The sequence below is a fragment of the Mytilus californianus genome, unplaced genomic scaffold (assembly GCF_021869535.1).
Source record: "Mytilus californianus isolate M0D057914Y unplaced genomic scaffold, xbMytCali1.0.p SCAF_2, whole genome shotgun sequence".
In the NCBI taxonomy this organism is placed as follows: domain Eukaryota; kingdom Metazoa; phylum Mollusca; class Bivalvia; order Mytilida; family Mytilidae; genus Mytilus; species Mytilus californianus.
The window spans coordinates 101,507,022-101,523,341 of record NW_026262668.1 but is presented as its reverse complement, the minus strand read 5'-3'; the positions used below and the strand labels follow the sequence as shown (position 1 = coordinate 101,523,341).

Sequence of the window (16,320 nt, the reverse complement as noted above, 5' to 3'; positions counted from 1 at the left end):
TTTTCTGATATGAATTTGAATATTTGTTAGATAACACCAAAAGACTAATTTAGAAATACGGGATATAGCTATAGTGTCACAGTCATTTTTTTTATTTTTATTTCACTATTCACCGCTTCAACTTGAATAATGAAACATAAACTATTTCATTATTCATTATTCATCACTTAACATTGAATAGTGAATAGTGAACTATTTCATTATTCATTATTGAATTTTGAATAATGAAAAATGAATAATGGACGTACTTCAGCCCGGTTGCGCGAATTTACATTTTGACAGCTATTATGTTTGCGCGAACAAATGGTATTACCTTTGCGTGACTTACCTGTAATTTATCTGTGTTTTACTTAATATAATAAGAGAAGTCTTTATTTGTTTATATAAACATTAAAAAGCAAAAATTTAATTTTAGATGTAACACGTTTTCAGATTGGCTGAAAGTTTTTTGTCTATTAGCTCATAAATATCATTAAATTTGTCATGTGACCGTGACGTCATCAACGTTTTTTTCATGATTTACTCCTTGAAAATTGAATTTAGAATTAAATTATAAGGAATGACTGTAATATTGTTTCTGTCTAATGAAGAAATAACATAAAAAAATGTGGTGCACACTTTTAAATAAACCGCTACGCGGGTTGTTCAGTGTGCACCACATTTTTAATGTTATTTCTTCATAGACAGAAAAAAATATTACAGTCATTCCTTATCTACATGTATTTAAAACATAGTCTTGAATAAAAAAAAGTGCATTTTTCCTGGAAAGGTATATTTTTTATATTTAAAAAAAAACACAGTACATGTATATTCTTGAAAGAAACATTCTATAAGTCTTTTCCTGGTACATGTACTTGTACCCTAGCAATTAAAGATAACATTGGTTAAGAAAATGTATAAAAACGCAGCCACGTCCGGTCAGAAAGGGTTGAAGAGAGTGTCCTGCATTTAAGAACCCCTTGCATCAACTCTTTGGTGGGTCCGTAGATGGCCCGTTATTTCAACTAAATAGTCGGTAAATTTGTTATTCCAGAAATCTTAATTTTATGTAAAAATTCTTCGATTTTGCCTCGGTGCAGTCACTAAGTTTCGATACTTCGTGCTCACTAGGCGATGTTACTTTGGTCCTGCTGAAAGTCCAATATATGACTCCACGGGGCAAAATATAAGACGTACTGTCTGAGTATTATAATCATCATAACTTTTATCAATAAGACTATCTAGTCTAAAAATATTTGAAAAACAACTGCTGAATAAATCATTTCAGCATAAAAATCAGGGTGTGAAATAATTATCATACATCCATATTATACCACAATAAATCCTTATATTTGTGATAAAATCTAGTTTGACCATTAGGATTTTTAGTAATGATTATGCATGTGTGAAATATTTCAAGCGATATTTTTCTAAGAAATTGTTTTGATCAAATTTCTTGTTTGTGTCACTTCCCTTAACCAATGCCTGGAACTCTACTATGCCCTCTAAAGATCGTTACTCAAAGCTAGCGTATATTATTGACGGTCATTCTAGAGGAGTGTTGTTAATATATCAGTTCCCTTAAATTGATCTAAATGTTGTTGAATCTCGGAACCTGTAATTTAGATATACATTCAAGTTTGTAATAGTCTGCTTCTTGCGTCGAAACTTCTGAATTATATAAAAATTTCGTATCAAATGATAACTAATAAACTTTATGAGAAATGTTTAGATTGTTCATATTTACTTACTCAATATGTAAGTACGATTTTTCTCACATTGTCAATTAAAAGGGTCTCCAAGAAAGAAAATTTCAAAATGCAAAGGTAGGTTATTAGAAATGAAAGACGAGTGGATAGATGCTAGACGATTCCTCTGACTTATAAGAAAATATAGCCACAAATTACAGATATGCGATTTATTAATTGCGATTCCACACAAAAATTACTGGGTGTCTCACTTATTTCACAAAACCAAGAACTATATTTATTCCCCAGTAAACGTCCAGTTAAGACGACTATAATACAAAGTGGATGGGTAAACGTAAATGAGAGAGCAATTTTAACTATTCAATAAAATAATAACTACAAAAAACATACAACGGTTTCTTTATCAAAATTACAGGAAGATGACTATGCATATTGTGAAATGATTTTCATATTTAACAAAGTATACGAATAAAATTTGGAAATCATTTATTACTGTATTGACTACAACATGGATTGTTCCAGGAAAAGGATATATATTTGGAAAAATTTTGGAAAAGGAAACTGTGATTCATAGTTAATTTCAAATCAAATAACTGTCGTACAAAAACCGGCAACTGTGTTCACCCCTCGGGTTTGGTTGGGGCTGTATCGCAGAATTATTACTGAGTTTTCTCAGAAGTGTCTTGTTGGGCTTTTGTTTGTTCTTTTGTTTGCCCCCCCCCCCCTTTTTAACCTGGTTTGTTTATCTTCGGGTCATGGTTTCTTTTTTCAATCGTAGTATCAGAGTATATCTTAATTGGTTCTAAGTAAATAAGACGATAGTGATGAGAATGTTAATTTCTGAGCCTCTCCTTTCAAAGGATTTATAAACACAGTTTCGTACATGGTAAACACAATTAATGTAGGTTCCCTACCACTAAGTGACAGTTGTCTTCAGGTAACCGTTGTACACAAATGTGTGATCCCATGGACTATTTTTACGAAATTTTGCATACAACTAGAGCATGTGTAACAGAACATAAACATCGAAGACGATATATGTAACTTATATACTTTCTGAGATATAGAATAGCACCAACGTAAAGGTTAAAATATTCATGACGTCGTTACTGTATTTTGCATCGATATTTTTTTACGTTTTTACATATTACAGAGGCAATTGGATGATTGAATAAGTAAGTGGAACATCATTCTGATTCGGCATATACTGACAAACATTTGAAACACAGGCACTTGCTTCTGACATTTTCTCTCTCATATATATATCATAACACAAGGTACCCAACTCTCATTTTTGAGAATTGATACTCGGTCGCGAACTTTCGTTATATTTCGTTTCCGCAGTTGTCTATCCCACTAAAACTTGTTATGTAGTAAATCTACATTGCATTATCTACAAAGTGATGCATGACACAATTATTTCTGTTGTCGGAATCATTCGAGCAGGCCCTCCAAGTAGGTCGACCGTAAATTATTTCGTCGTCTCACAGCCAAATGGCAATGTCAGTTCTCACAGATGCGAGTTGGGTACCTTGAATCAGAGACATATAAATTGTATTATATGTCTCTGCTTTTATCAAGGATTTGACATTGTATAGTAAGATTTGAACCAATAAAACATATCCAACTAAGAGTGTAAGACATTACGTGACTTCGATGACGTAGCAATCCGCCATCTTAAGTAAATTTGTCTAAGGTATAGAAAATGCATATGATCTTCTGACAACAAACTCTAATTTTTTCGTTAATCCGATTCGTTTTCTAACTTTTGATGCTCTTTCCTTTGTCTTCGAACATAAATCCTTCTTAAACTGTTGACCCTGACAGTTTAAATTTGAATGAAATTACGTTCCTGATCAATTGTAAATATTGCTATTTTCCCCCTCCTCTGCCCGTTGACTGTATTGTAAACCTATCAAAGTTTTAAACTTCGTTTTCGTATACATCAATTTCACAAATTCCTTAAACAATAGCATTACTTTGCTGCTGTATTGTAATATCTTAAACATACGTCTAGCACTGCATCCTATTTTTAACAGTTTAATTCGTTGGCAAAATACGTCCCTAATCGATTTTTAAATAAAATGCTCCGCTGGGCGCAGCTTGATACAACCGCAGAGGTCGAACCCTGAACAGTTGGGGCAAGTATGGACACAACATTCAAGCCTGATACAGCACTGAATTTGGATTGTGATTAAATATTTGACACAGCATAGGTTTCTGACACAGAATGAATGTGGTCTAAGAACTTAATTTTTTTTAATTTACCTATTCAAACCATATCATTATTATTTGCTCTTATATATCAATCAGAAATAACCAATTTAAAATGGAATTTTAAAGAAAAAAAAGGAAAAAAAAATCCCCCCACACCCAAATTTGTTGAACCCCCTTATGATTCATCACCCCCCAAACTCAATCCCAGCCTTCCCTTTGTAGTATGGTACCTTGCAGTACAATTTCAGAGAGATCCATACACTTGAACACAAGTTATTGTCTGGAAACTAGAAAAATGCTTGTTTTTTTGCCCCTTTTTGGCCCCAAATTCCTAAACGTTTAGTGCAATTACCCCCAAACTCAAACCCATCTTTCCCTTTGTAATATGGAACCTTGTAGTACAATTTCATAAAGATCCATATACTTACACACAAGTTATTGTCCTGAAACTAGAAAAATGCTTGTTTTTTTTTTCCTTTTAGACCCCTAATTCCTAAAATCTTGAGGCAATTACCCCCAAAAATCAATCCCAGCCTTCCCTTTGTGGTATGGTACCTTGCAGTACAATTTCAGAGAGATCCATACAGCCACTTGAACACAAGTTATTGTCTGGAAACTAGAAAAATGCTTATTTTTGGCCCCTTTTTGGCCCCTTATTCCTAAATGTTTAGGGCATTTGTGGTATGGTATCTTGCAGTACAATTTCAGAGAGATCCATACACTTGAACACAAGTTATTGTCTGGAAACTAGAAAAATGCTTATTTTTGGCCCCTTATTCCTAAATGTTTAGGGCAATTACACCCACACTAAATTCCAGCTTTCCTTTTGTGATATGGAACCTTGTAGTACAATTTCATAAAGATCCATACACTTACACACAAGTTATTGTCATGAAACTAGAAAAATGCTTGTTTTTTGCCCCTTTTTGGGCCCCTAATTCCTAATATTTGGAGGCAATTACCCCCAAAATCAATCCCAGCATTCCCTTTGTGATATGGAACCTTGTGGTACAATGTCAGAGAGATCCATACACTAACACACAAGTTATGTCTAGAATTTAAGTTACAAAAATGCTAATTTTTGGCCCTTTTTTGGCCCCTAATTCCTTAACTGTTGGTACCATAATCCCCAAAATCAATCCCAACCTTCCTTTTGTGATATTGAACCTTATGGTAAAATTCCATAGAGATCCATTCACTTAAACTAAAGTTAGAGTGCGAAAACCAATGTGTCTTCGGACGACGACGACGACGACGACGACGCCAACGTCATACCAATATACGACCGCAAAATTTTTTTTGCGGTCGTATAAAAACCATGAATTTTTCGGCGATGTCGTGATTTTTTTCAAAATGGCGGCTGTGTCATTTATCGTGTTCATAATTCAGATAAATTTGCTATTCTCATTACCTTTTTTGGCAAATTTCTGAAGGTTGCATGTTTTTACCAGGATGATTTTTATAGTAGCTTTTTTCGATGCAAAAAATTAATTTCGTTACAGTCCATACATATTATAACATCTGCATTAACATACAGAAAACCACAGACATATATATACATGTCTATGTATGTCTCTGAGAAAGGTAAACACCAGGTAAGCCTGAAAAGTTACAGACAGGTAGATATTATGAAAAAGAAGATGTGGTATGATTGCCAATGAGACAACTCTCCACAAGAGACCAAATGACACAGAAATTAACAATTGTAGGTCACCACACGGCCTTCAACAATGAGCAAATCCCAAACCATATAGTCAGCTATAAAAGGCCCCGAAATGACAAATGTAAAACGATTCAAACGAGAAAACTAACGGCCTAATTTATGTACAAAATAATGAACGAAAAAAAAATATGATAAACATATAAAAATAAGAAGATGTGGTATGATTGCCAATGAAACAACTCTCCACAAGAGACCAAATGACACAGAAATTAACAACTATAATAGGTCATCGTACGGCCTTCAACAATGAGAAAGCCCATACCGCATAGTCAGCTATAGAAGGCCCCGAAATGACAAATGTAAAACAATTCAAACGAGAAAACTAACGGCCTAATTTAAGTACAAAATAATGAACGAAAAACAAATATGTTACACAGCAACAAACGACAACCACTGAATGGGTGATATCTTTTTGCGCCAAAAATGAACTCATTTGCGCCACAACTTATTTGCGCCAATGCTACTTCTGCGCCACTTCATTTTAAAAACTATAGGTATCATTTGCGCCAATTGAAAAATCATCTTATTGCGCTAATTTTATGAATTTATTTATCTTTAATCAATTTTACACAAAACAAAGTCATCGTCTTCGTTTGTTACAACACAAATATCTCCAAGAATTCTGTGAAATTGGCTTGATTTTTTGGTTGAGATGAGTGCAGTTTCTTCTATCACTGTACATGAATTGAGATATTCAAAATCTTTTTTTTCTAAATCTTCTTCGTCAATTTTGAAGAGCTCAGAATTAATCCGACACACTGGGGGACCAGACTGAAAAAATGTCGGATTAAGCAGGGTGTCAGAATACTCAGGTTTTTTCTGCAAGGATAGGCATATTTTGGGACCATGAAAATGTGTCGGTTAAAGCAGGATGTTGGAATACTCAGGTGTCGGATAAGGCAGGTTACACTGTATTAACATATCAGTTGCTTTTCGTTTGCATGCTGTTTTCAAAATCTGTCCTTCTAGTTCTGAGTATAAGTTTCATGTAAATGATCTAATTCCCTACTCAATATAACTGTACTAGATTCATCTGTAAATAGCCTAGCACACAACGACTTAACTGTACATCTCCATCTAATTTCTCTATTTTTCTGAACAAATGCCTGACGAAATTTGTGTTCTTCGACAACGGTGACAGGTTTTCCTCTATCAAACTTTATTTTCTTGAACGATATATCAGACATCTTTACATGTGAAAAACTATTCTGTTACTGAATAATTTATTTCTTGGTGATTTTTTCTCAATTTTGATGAGTGTTGAGTTTAATCTAAAGTTGATAGGTTATTCATAGTACATGTTACATTTATGCTATAGGTAAAAATGTACAGGTGAATGTGGCGCAATTTGATTCTATTTATTGGCGCAATTGATTTCATCCGAAAAGTAAAGAGTGGCGCAATTGATACCTTTTCAAAACTGTAATTGGCGCAAATGGATTAATTCTGCCCCACTGAATTACAGGATCCTAACTTGGGCATAGTCTACAATACACAATTATACAGGTATTACACAGGAAACGTATACCAAACCAATTTACCAATACTTGTTAAAATCAAACCGAGTATAAAGTTATTTCCGGAGTTTTAAAGTAATTAAATATACGACATATTTTGCCCAAGGGAAATGCTTCCAAGCATCAAATTCTTTCACATCACCGAATAAAATGTCACATATGTATCAGAACAATAATAATGAAAAAAAAAAGAATATTTTCTGATTCTCAATGGTTTAACCAAGGATTTGTATAGTAAGACTTACTATACAAATCCTTGGTTTACCATAGTGATTTTTATAAATCATATATGAATTGATGAGTACATTGATTTTTTTTTTATTTTCTGTTTTTAAAATTTGTCATTTGATAAAAAAAAAATTAAGCCTAAACTCAATGCAAATGATTTTGGACAATTTAATTATTTTTTTGTTTATTTTATTTGAAATCAGTTTTTCTTATCGAATTTTTACCTAGTGTAGAGATAAAGTGCACATAGATAATTAAATGTAAGAACTTATCGACCCTTTACTAGCCGATCTGAAGCTAGCCTGGGGTCCTGGCTCACTGATGGCTAACACTTACCTATCGACGAAGTATAAAGATTGGGCCAGCCAGGCTAATCTGAAGCGACAGAGTTATCGACCCTTATTGTGTCTTGTACAATGTAAAGCTGCGTATGTCTGATGAGCTTTTACCCACTGAAATATAAACATATAAAACAAAGCACCCAGCGATGTAAATAAATAGTTAAATCTCTACAGCGAACACGAATTCGGTGACCTCTATGATTTTGTGTCAATAACATGGAAATTTTAACATATCGTGTTTAAGGAAATTTTGAAAAGGCATGATGCGGAGTGATATGTGATAACGCCGGACACAGTAAAAAGTAAAATAAGAAAAATACCGAACTCCAAGGAAAATTCAAATCGTAAAGTCCCTTATCAAATGGCAAAGTCGAAAGCTCAAAACTGAAATTAATGGAAACAACTGTCATATTCCTGACTTGGAACAGGCATTTCCTTATGTAGAAAATGGTGGATTAAACCAAGGATTTGTATAGTAAGATCCTTGATTAACGTGACCTGATTTTATAGCTAACTAAACAGCTAAACCTCTCTGACTATCACTTGAAATGGACCTAAAAGAAATGTGTATGAAAAAAAATGATGCAGTGACTTTTACCTTCGCTCCTATCGGTAAAGGTCCTTAAAAGTAAAAATAGAACAAGACTGAAGTAGAAGTATAGTGTAAACATTATGCGCTTAGCTCTTCTCCTTCATCTTTATGTAAATCCCTCTAGCGTTGGAGCAAACACAGCTAGCTGTGTTCCCTTAACGGATTAGTTTTTTAAAAATGTTAACGTATTCACAAGTTTTTCCAAATTTAAAATGTTGAAAAGAAATCCTCCACCAGAACGTTGTACATGTACAAAATTTATTTACAGAAATGTACATATTATATACACGAATAACCATACGTTTGCCAGGATGTAGATTCGATGATAAAAGCAATGTCTAGCTTAATAAAATCTAGGAACAGTCGGCACTAGTTTAACTTTTGAAGAAACTGGATAGAGTTTATGTGTTAAGAGACATCATTCATATGAAAGCCTAGTAGAGTAAGTCTAAAAAACTTTGCATTCCAGAGATGTTAAAGATGGATATTTTCTAGATAATGTTGACATACAAAATGATGTATTTTTGCGTTATAAAAGATAGATCTACTCAGATTTAAAAAGTCTAGCTATACGCACATTCAGGCTTTTATATGTTGTGTATTAGAGGTAAGCAAGCAGATATTAATGCTGCAGATAGTTAAGCATATAGTTCACACTAAAGTTTTAAACGGCTAGATTCTACTATTTTACTATTGATAATATATATCATATAGACACATGGTGGTAAATATTGTCATTGGTGTCTTAATGGGGAGCTGTGCGACCCATGGAAGCGTTATATCTCGGTGGATTATCTCTTTTTGTGAAATTCATAACAGTATATTCTGGACACGTTTTCAATCTTTCCAAGTATTTCTTCTAGTTCCGGAAAATAATTTACGTATCCGAGTCGTATTTTAATCACGCCTTCGCCATTTTCTTCGATTGTCAAAGGGACTAAAAGTATCTACTGATTGAATATGAGTCGTTTTGCATCGTTATATCCATCATCACAACGTTCAAAGTCACAATATAGACCACCATTACCTGGGCCACGTTCCTTTCGACCACCATTTGTAGGACAGCACCACCCTCCCGGTGTATACCAACCAAGAACACCACTCCGTAGTCGTCCCCCGGCTCCTTTTTTACCACGATCATCTGGTACCAACTACCCACGTCCACGAGATCCTCTTGGAAGGAAAGGATCCAGTTATTTACAAAATCAACCACAGGAGTATAACACTGATGAAGCGTATGCTAATCCATACAATCGAGAGTATTTTCAAGCAAATCCAAATCAACAAACCGAACCATTCAACCAAGAAAGTTGGGAAACAGAACAGACAGTATACTCAGAATTTGAAGATCAAGAGACTGTCAACACTGAAACAGAATATAGTGATGTCACCTACAATAATAGTGGCTCAGTTTCCACTGGTATTGATGGTCATGTGACTCCTATTGCTTTCCGCAGGGGCAGAGGGTTTGCTCGTGGCCAGTCACATGCAAACAGAGGAAGAGATTTCCAGACTAGACATGCAAGTGCTTTTGAAAAACAAAAGCAAACAGAATACTTAGATGATGAGACAATAGAACCATATACTTTGAGTGGTCATGGGCAGGGACTTCTCCAGAAACCAAGCAGAGGTTTACCAGAAAGGGGCAGGGGATATTACAGTCCTGGTAATAGAGGAAGAGCAGATAATAGATTACCTTTAAGCAGCAGCACTAATGAAAACAAACATGTCGAAGGTATAAATACAATCTACATTTGATGTACATGTACACCATAAGTATGATCAACTGTAAGATTTATTGTGGTACAAATTAAAGATTTCCAGAGAACTCCCAAAATCTCAATAAGAACCTGAGAACCAATAGATGTTACCTGAAAACTTTAATGTATATAGAGTAATACTGCTTTTATAATTAATATAGTCTATAACTTTCATGACTTTGAGATATATATGTCATTTTTGGCTCGCCTGCGCAGTGTGCGTGACATACATCACTACAAAAGTCTAAAAGTCTGAAAAGACCAGTTTTTGTCTTAATTTGCATGAACTTTTACTCGACATTCTCCAAAAGTATGACTTGTGTCTTAATTTTTCTTGACAAATTCTCATTTATATTAAATTTGTATGAAATTTACTCGACATATTCTCGACATTCTGAATATGGTCTTAAAATTTCTTGACATTTGAATACTGTCTTGAAATTTCTCGACATTCTTATTTTTTCTCAGTATGGCTTGACATATTCTGAACATTTTGAATCGTGTCTTAAATTTACTTGACAGTTCTGAGTTTTACAAATCATGACCAATATTCATGATATAACTTTAATCTATATTTCTCTTTATATGATATACTGTTGTTTCAAGTTACACTTCTTTACGGTATCCGGTCGTTCCGTCCCCAAACCGATCCGGCCCCAAGTCGATCCGGCCCAAAGTCGATCCGTCCCAAGTCGATCCGGCCCACGTCGATCCGTCCCTACGTCGATCCGGCCCCATAATAAAATATGAATAAAATATATTGACTTTGGAGGATTTTGTGACAAATTTTAACAGTATAAATAACAAAATAATTACACTGAATGCACATTTTCACTCTCTTAAATATAATATCAGCACTACTATAATATAACAATAAATTCATACACACTAACAAACACACTATCTCTGACACTCACATAAATATATATAACACTTAAATCATTTACACTAACAGTTACACTGTCACTTACATAATATAAAAGGGGTCACACTTGCAGCACTACAATAACATATACAGTAACTATCATACGCAGTACATATACTAATATATAGAACTAACAGCACTATAATTGTTCAATTTGATTAGCTCACCAAGAACAAACGCACTATATATATTATTCTAAACATAAAGAATACTCATGAAGCATTTAATAAATAAATGTTATATAAACATATAGATTGTAGCCACATATGCACTAACATAATACAAGTCATACAGTTCACTCAATGTCAATTCAATCACTCGCTGTCAGTGTCTTCTTCTGGTTCTGGGTCTGGCACAGGAATGTCGTACATGTGTCCCGCGGCACGAAGGAAGAATGAGGTGGTGATGGTACCGTCTTGAAGTTGCTCCCATAGTGAAGAGAGGCGTCCCTGTGACTGTTGATACTTGGTGCATTGACAACGGGCAAGACTCTGTTCATCTACCAGACGCACTTGCCTCGAAACAGTTTTGGCTTCCTTGATGAGCGCTGGAACCATCTTGTAGAAGTGGAGTTTGTATGTATCAGCTTGGGGATCGGCTTGTACCGTTGTGTATGTAACTATTTGTTATTACACAGGATGAAAGACTTGTTAAGATCACAGTCAATTGAAAGAAAATGCTAATTACTGCTGATTAATGTTGATGTCTGTTGATTGTACTAAATTCTGTTATATACGTTTTTATTATAATTATACCCAATAATCTTGAAAACTTGTAATGAAAACATAATCAACATAGTTGTTTTAAACTCATCTAAAGAAAATATTTGTCAAAGGCCAATTTTTTTTACCGTACACCTTTTACATTATAATAAAATTCATAAACATTTATGAACTACAATTAATATATATCTTTATTTTTATTCCTTATAAATATATTTTTTTATTGGGCCGGATCGACTTTAAATATGGGCCGGATCGACGTTGGGCCGGATCGACGTGGGACGGATCGACTTGGGCCGGATCGACGTTGGGCCGGATCGACATGAAACCTTCTTTACAACAAAAATAAAAGTTGGGCATGTAAAATAATTGAAAATTTGGGTATATAAATATTTTTACAAATGCAAATATGGCTATGAAATCTAAAGTATAAAACAATTTCAATGTGGGTTTTTAAATAATTACAAAATTTGATTCCTAAATCTTATAAATTAAATGATTCAAACCAATCATACTGTAGACATATTTCATTCTACATTCATAATATTCAATGTTGATATGGTGAATATTTATTATACCAAAATGTGGTTTATATAAATAGCAAATTATGATGATATACAAATCATTCATTTAACAGAAGAAAAATTTGTGTAATGTCATCTGTTGGAATATATTAAGTATAACACATGGACAGGATGTTCCCCATAAAATTAAGGTATTCCACACCCCAGAGTACATGCAACTGTCAAATAGAAGTTATTGCTTTACCTGTAATCAGCCATACAACTTATCAGTTGACCGAACATGCCACTACAATTTAAAAAGTTTGTTGATAGATGAAAATGAAAATCATCATTTTGATGAAAAAAAATTGAATTGAAATGGATTTTCTTCATCAAAATTATGAAGTTCATTATTTTAACATAAAAACAAATTGAATAATTTCCAAAGATTAAAAGAAAATTATTATCTACTCCAGGAATAATAAAAAAAATGTATTTATAATGGGTCCCATCAATGATTTCTATAGAAATGGTTTTCAAACAGACATGCATAATATAGATCTAAACATTTTTTTCTTTTCAGGAAGGAGTTTTTTTATTATTTATTAATATTTATTTTTGATAAAAAATTTATAAAATTCAACACTCAAATTTGAATAAAAAATGTTTTTGGGTTGTTCTAAAAAATGAATAAGGTTTTTGAATCAAGATGGGAACAAATTCTTTGACCTAAACGAAAGCCCCCCCCCCCCCCCCCTCTTTTTTTAGCTACACAAACCCAAAAGATGAATTGTGGGGTCCAAAAGAGATACAAGACACCTATTTTAGTAAAGCAAATTTGACTGGCAGTTTTACGAACGGCAAAAATCTAAATGCTGTTTGTCAATACCTTCTACTTATATTCCAAGTGAAAACAATTACTTTAATGTTTAATTAAAATAAATCAAAATTAAACTACATGGGGGATTATTCAGGGTATTACAACTTAGTTGCACCAAAAGGGTATCTTACTATATATACCAAATTAATCCTTGATTCTTCAAAGTTTAGTTTAGCCATAATAAAAAGGAGTATATAACAGCAATAGAATGTCATAAACAGTGCAGAATAAGTGTGTTCACATTTCAGGCGAAATTTATACTGTTGAGATAGTGTCAAGACATATTTAAGACTGTCAAGAATGTGTCGAGACATATTCAGACATTATTTAGAAGGTCAAGAATATGTCGAGACATATTCAGACATTATTAAGAATGTCAAGAATATGTCAAGACAGATCGAGACAAATTTAAGACAGTCAAGAATTGGTCGAGACTAATCCAGACTCTTATCAGATGATACAGGAAGTGTCGAGAAATTTTAAGACAATGTTCATACTGTCAAGACACTTGTCAAGAAAAATCAAGAACCTTATTAGACAAGTTCATACTATGTCAAGAATTTTTAAAAATTATTCAGACAAATTAAGAATGTCAAGTAAAAATTCATGCAAATTCAGACAAAAACTGGTCTTTTCAGACTTTTTGACTTTTGTAGTGCATGTAGGTATTGCTATCCGGCAGGGACACGATATAAACTATTTGTATAAAGCTTTATATATCAGAAGGTACACATGTAGAAGACCTGGATGTTTCATATTTTGTATGTACATGTATGTACCATATGTTATGTAGTTTCCGTTTGTTACATATCCATTGTCCTTGACCTAATTATCGTGTTTCAGCAACTGCTTGAAAAAAGATATAGTTTTTTTTGTCATGTGAATTTCTCTCTTATTATGAGTAATAGGATAACTTTATTTGGTATATGGGTTCCTTGAAACATCTACATATCTGTCAGACAGGGTTCAACTAACCTCGACCTCATTTCAAGGATCAATGATCAAAATTAAGTCAGTTTCTCAAATACTATTATAACTGTATTTGATGTATTGAATGATTGTAATGGGTATGTGTCAGTCTGACGGGTTTCATCTGACCTTGACCTAGTTTTTATGGTTCTTGGTCAATGTTAAGATTTTGTGTTTTGTTTTGTTTTTCAAGTACTATAAGCAATAGGTCAACTATATTTGCTGTGTGCAATGTTTGTAAGGTGTACATGTCTGTCTTGCAGGTATCATCTGACCTTGACCTCGTTTTATGGTTCTTGGTCAATGTTAAGATTTTGTGTTTTGGTCTGTCTTTCAAATACTAGTAGCAATAGGTCAGCTATATTTGGTATATGGAATAATTGTAAGGGGTACATGTCTTTTTGGCAGGTATAATCTGACCTTGACCTCATTTTCAGATCTTTAAAAATGTTAAGTTTATGTGATACTTTTAGTAAAACCGTTATCTTTAAGGCTTTCAACATAAAATCAGTGGTCAGTAAAGCAGCAAGACATTTCAGCGCATGCACTCTTGTTACTCATTAAAAGTACAATTTAACTTCATAAATTCGATTTGTGTGTCTTTAATGCAAGTTCCCATCTAGACTATGCCAAATATGATTATTCAAACTTGATCACAGAATGCATAAGGTATGCCTGTGCCTTGTGTATAATTGAAATAGATAACTTTATTGTTTAAATTTTATAGAATTGAGAATGATAACGGGAAATGTGTTAAAGCGACAACAACCCGACCAAAGAGCAGCCCAAGGCCACAAATAGGTCTTCATTAATGCAGCAAGAAAATCCTGCACCCAGAGGCAGGCTTCAGCTGGCCCCTAAACAATAATGTATACTAGTTCAATATAACATATATATCATGTACATGTATATAGACAATAATAAGCCAAAAAAAAATATATGTCTGTTTACGTTTACCCGACCGACCCTACTTTTGAGTGCCGACCCTAAGTCATTTTATTTCCTTCGTAAAGTGAAAAATAAACTGAACTTGTGTCAAAAGCGAAGTTAGTGTTGCAAATAATATAAATCAATTGCCTGATACATCCCAATGTTAACAATCGTGAATATGACAGCTGTTTTAAGGAAATTCGCAACTCGTGTGATGAAATAAACAATTTGCCGCCATTTTTTTTCCTATCAATTACCAAGGGAAATAATCCAATATTCAAAATACGGGTAAACTCGGCCCATGATCAACATTAACTCGGACCACGACAAGACGAAACGGCATGACTCAAAATTATGTCACAAAAAATAAAATGAAAAAATTAAATTAAAATGGAAATACCGACCTACCTACCCTATTTTTTTAAAGTATGTAATCTTAAACAAACATATTTTATTTTGGCCTTATCAACCCTTTGAATAATTATGTCGACTTATTGTTATACAAGGAACTTGCATATAAGAAACACAAATCGAATTCCTGAAGTTAAATTGTACTTTTAGTGAGTAAAAATGACAAATATCTCAAATTTATAGTCATAGTTATCCATTAAAGGCAGCATTACACCATATAAAATCAAGTTTTGGGTTAATATCTATCGGTTCTTGGGTTCATATTGAGTTTTTGGGAGTTCTCAGGAAATCATGGTACCCGTTTTTTTGTGAAACATTACCATGAACATTGTGAGTGTTCTTTGCACTCTTAGAGTGAAAAGTAAATGTATTGCAGATGGATCTGGTTATATTTAGTATGCCAGTCTTGCAAACTTGACGTATAAATAATATTATATTTATATTATTTTCATATGTAGGGTAAAATTCGATCTGCAACTTGTATCTATAGTTTAGATTGACAGTGATTGATTTACAGGAATTATATATACATTTGAACATATAGTAGTATTAACAGATGTACATTTTCAATGATTTTGTACATGTATCTGATTAAATCAAATTATATATAGATAAATCAGAATTGATGAAAATTGTCTGACCTGTCGGCTTATATAGCTTAAATTGAACCAGATCTTCCGTATTAACATGTTTAAAGTTTTGTGCATGTTCGATATCAATTGTCCAACTGTTCTTTCCTTAAAAAGTAATTGTGGTACATTTTGTACACACATACATGTATACAATGTATAAATGTTCTCACAACATGTGCAATGTGAGATAGAGGACACTGCTTTCCGGTATATGTATTTCATGTAATATTTTGTTATTGCAAATCATAACTTTAGAATGAGTTAAAGTTATTTTGATGGCAG

At 33.3% G+C, this 16,320-nt stretch overlaps 1 protein-coding gene across 2 annotated transcripts in view; it reads left to right on the top strand.

The window, feature by feature from the left end:
- Positions 1-9,211: 9,211 nt before the first annotated feature.
- LOC127730586 (histone acetyltransferase KAT6A-like) overlaps positions 9,212-16,320 on the top strand; it is a 63,872-nt gene continuing 56,763 nt past the window's right edge. For both annotated transcript variants that reach the window (XR_007995173.1, XM_052239046.1), the window contains exon 1: positions 9,212-10,041. Coding sequence is in view for 1 of the 2 variants with exons in the window: in XM_052239046.1 (XP_052095006.1) it covers positions 9,267-10,041 (775 nt within the window). In the remaining variant the exon portion in view is untranslated. The remainder of the gene's footprint in view (positions 10,042-16,320) is intronic.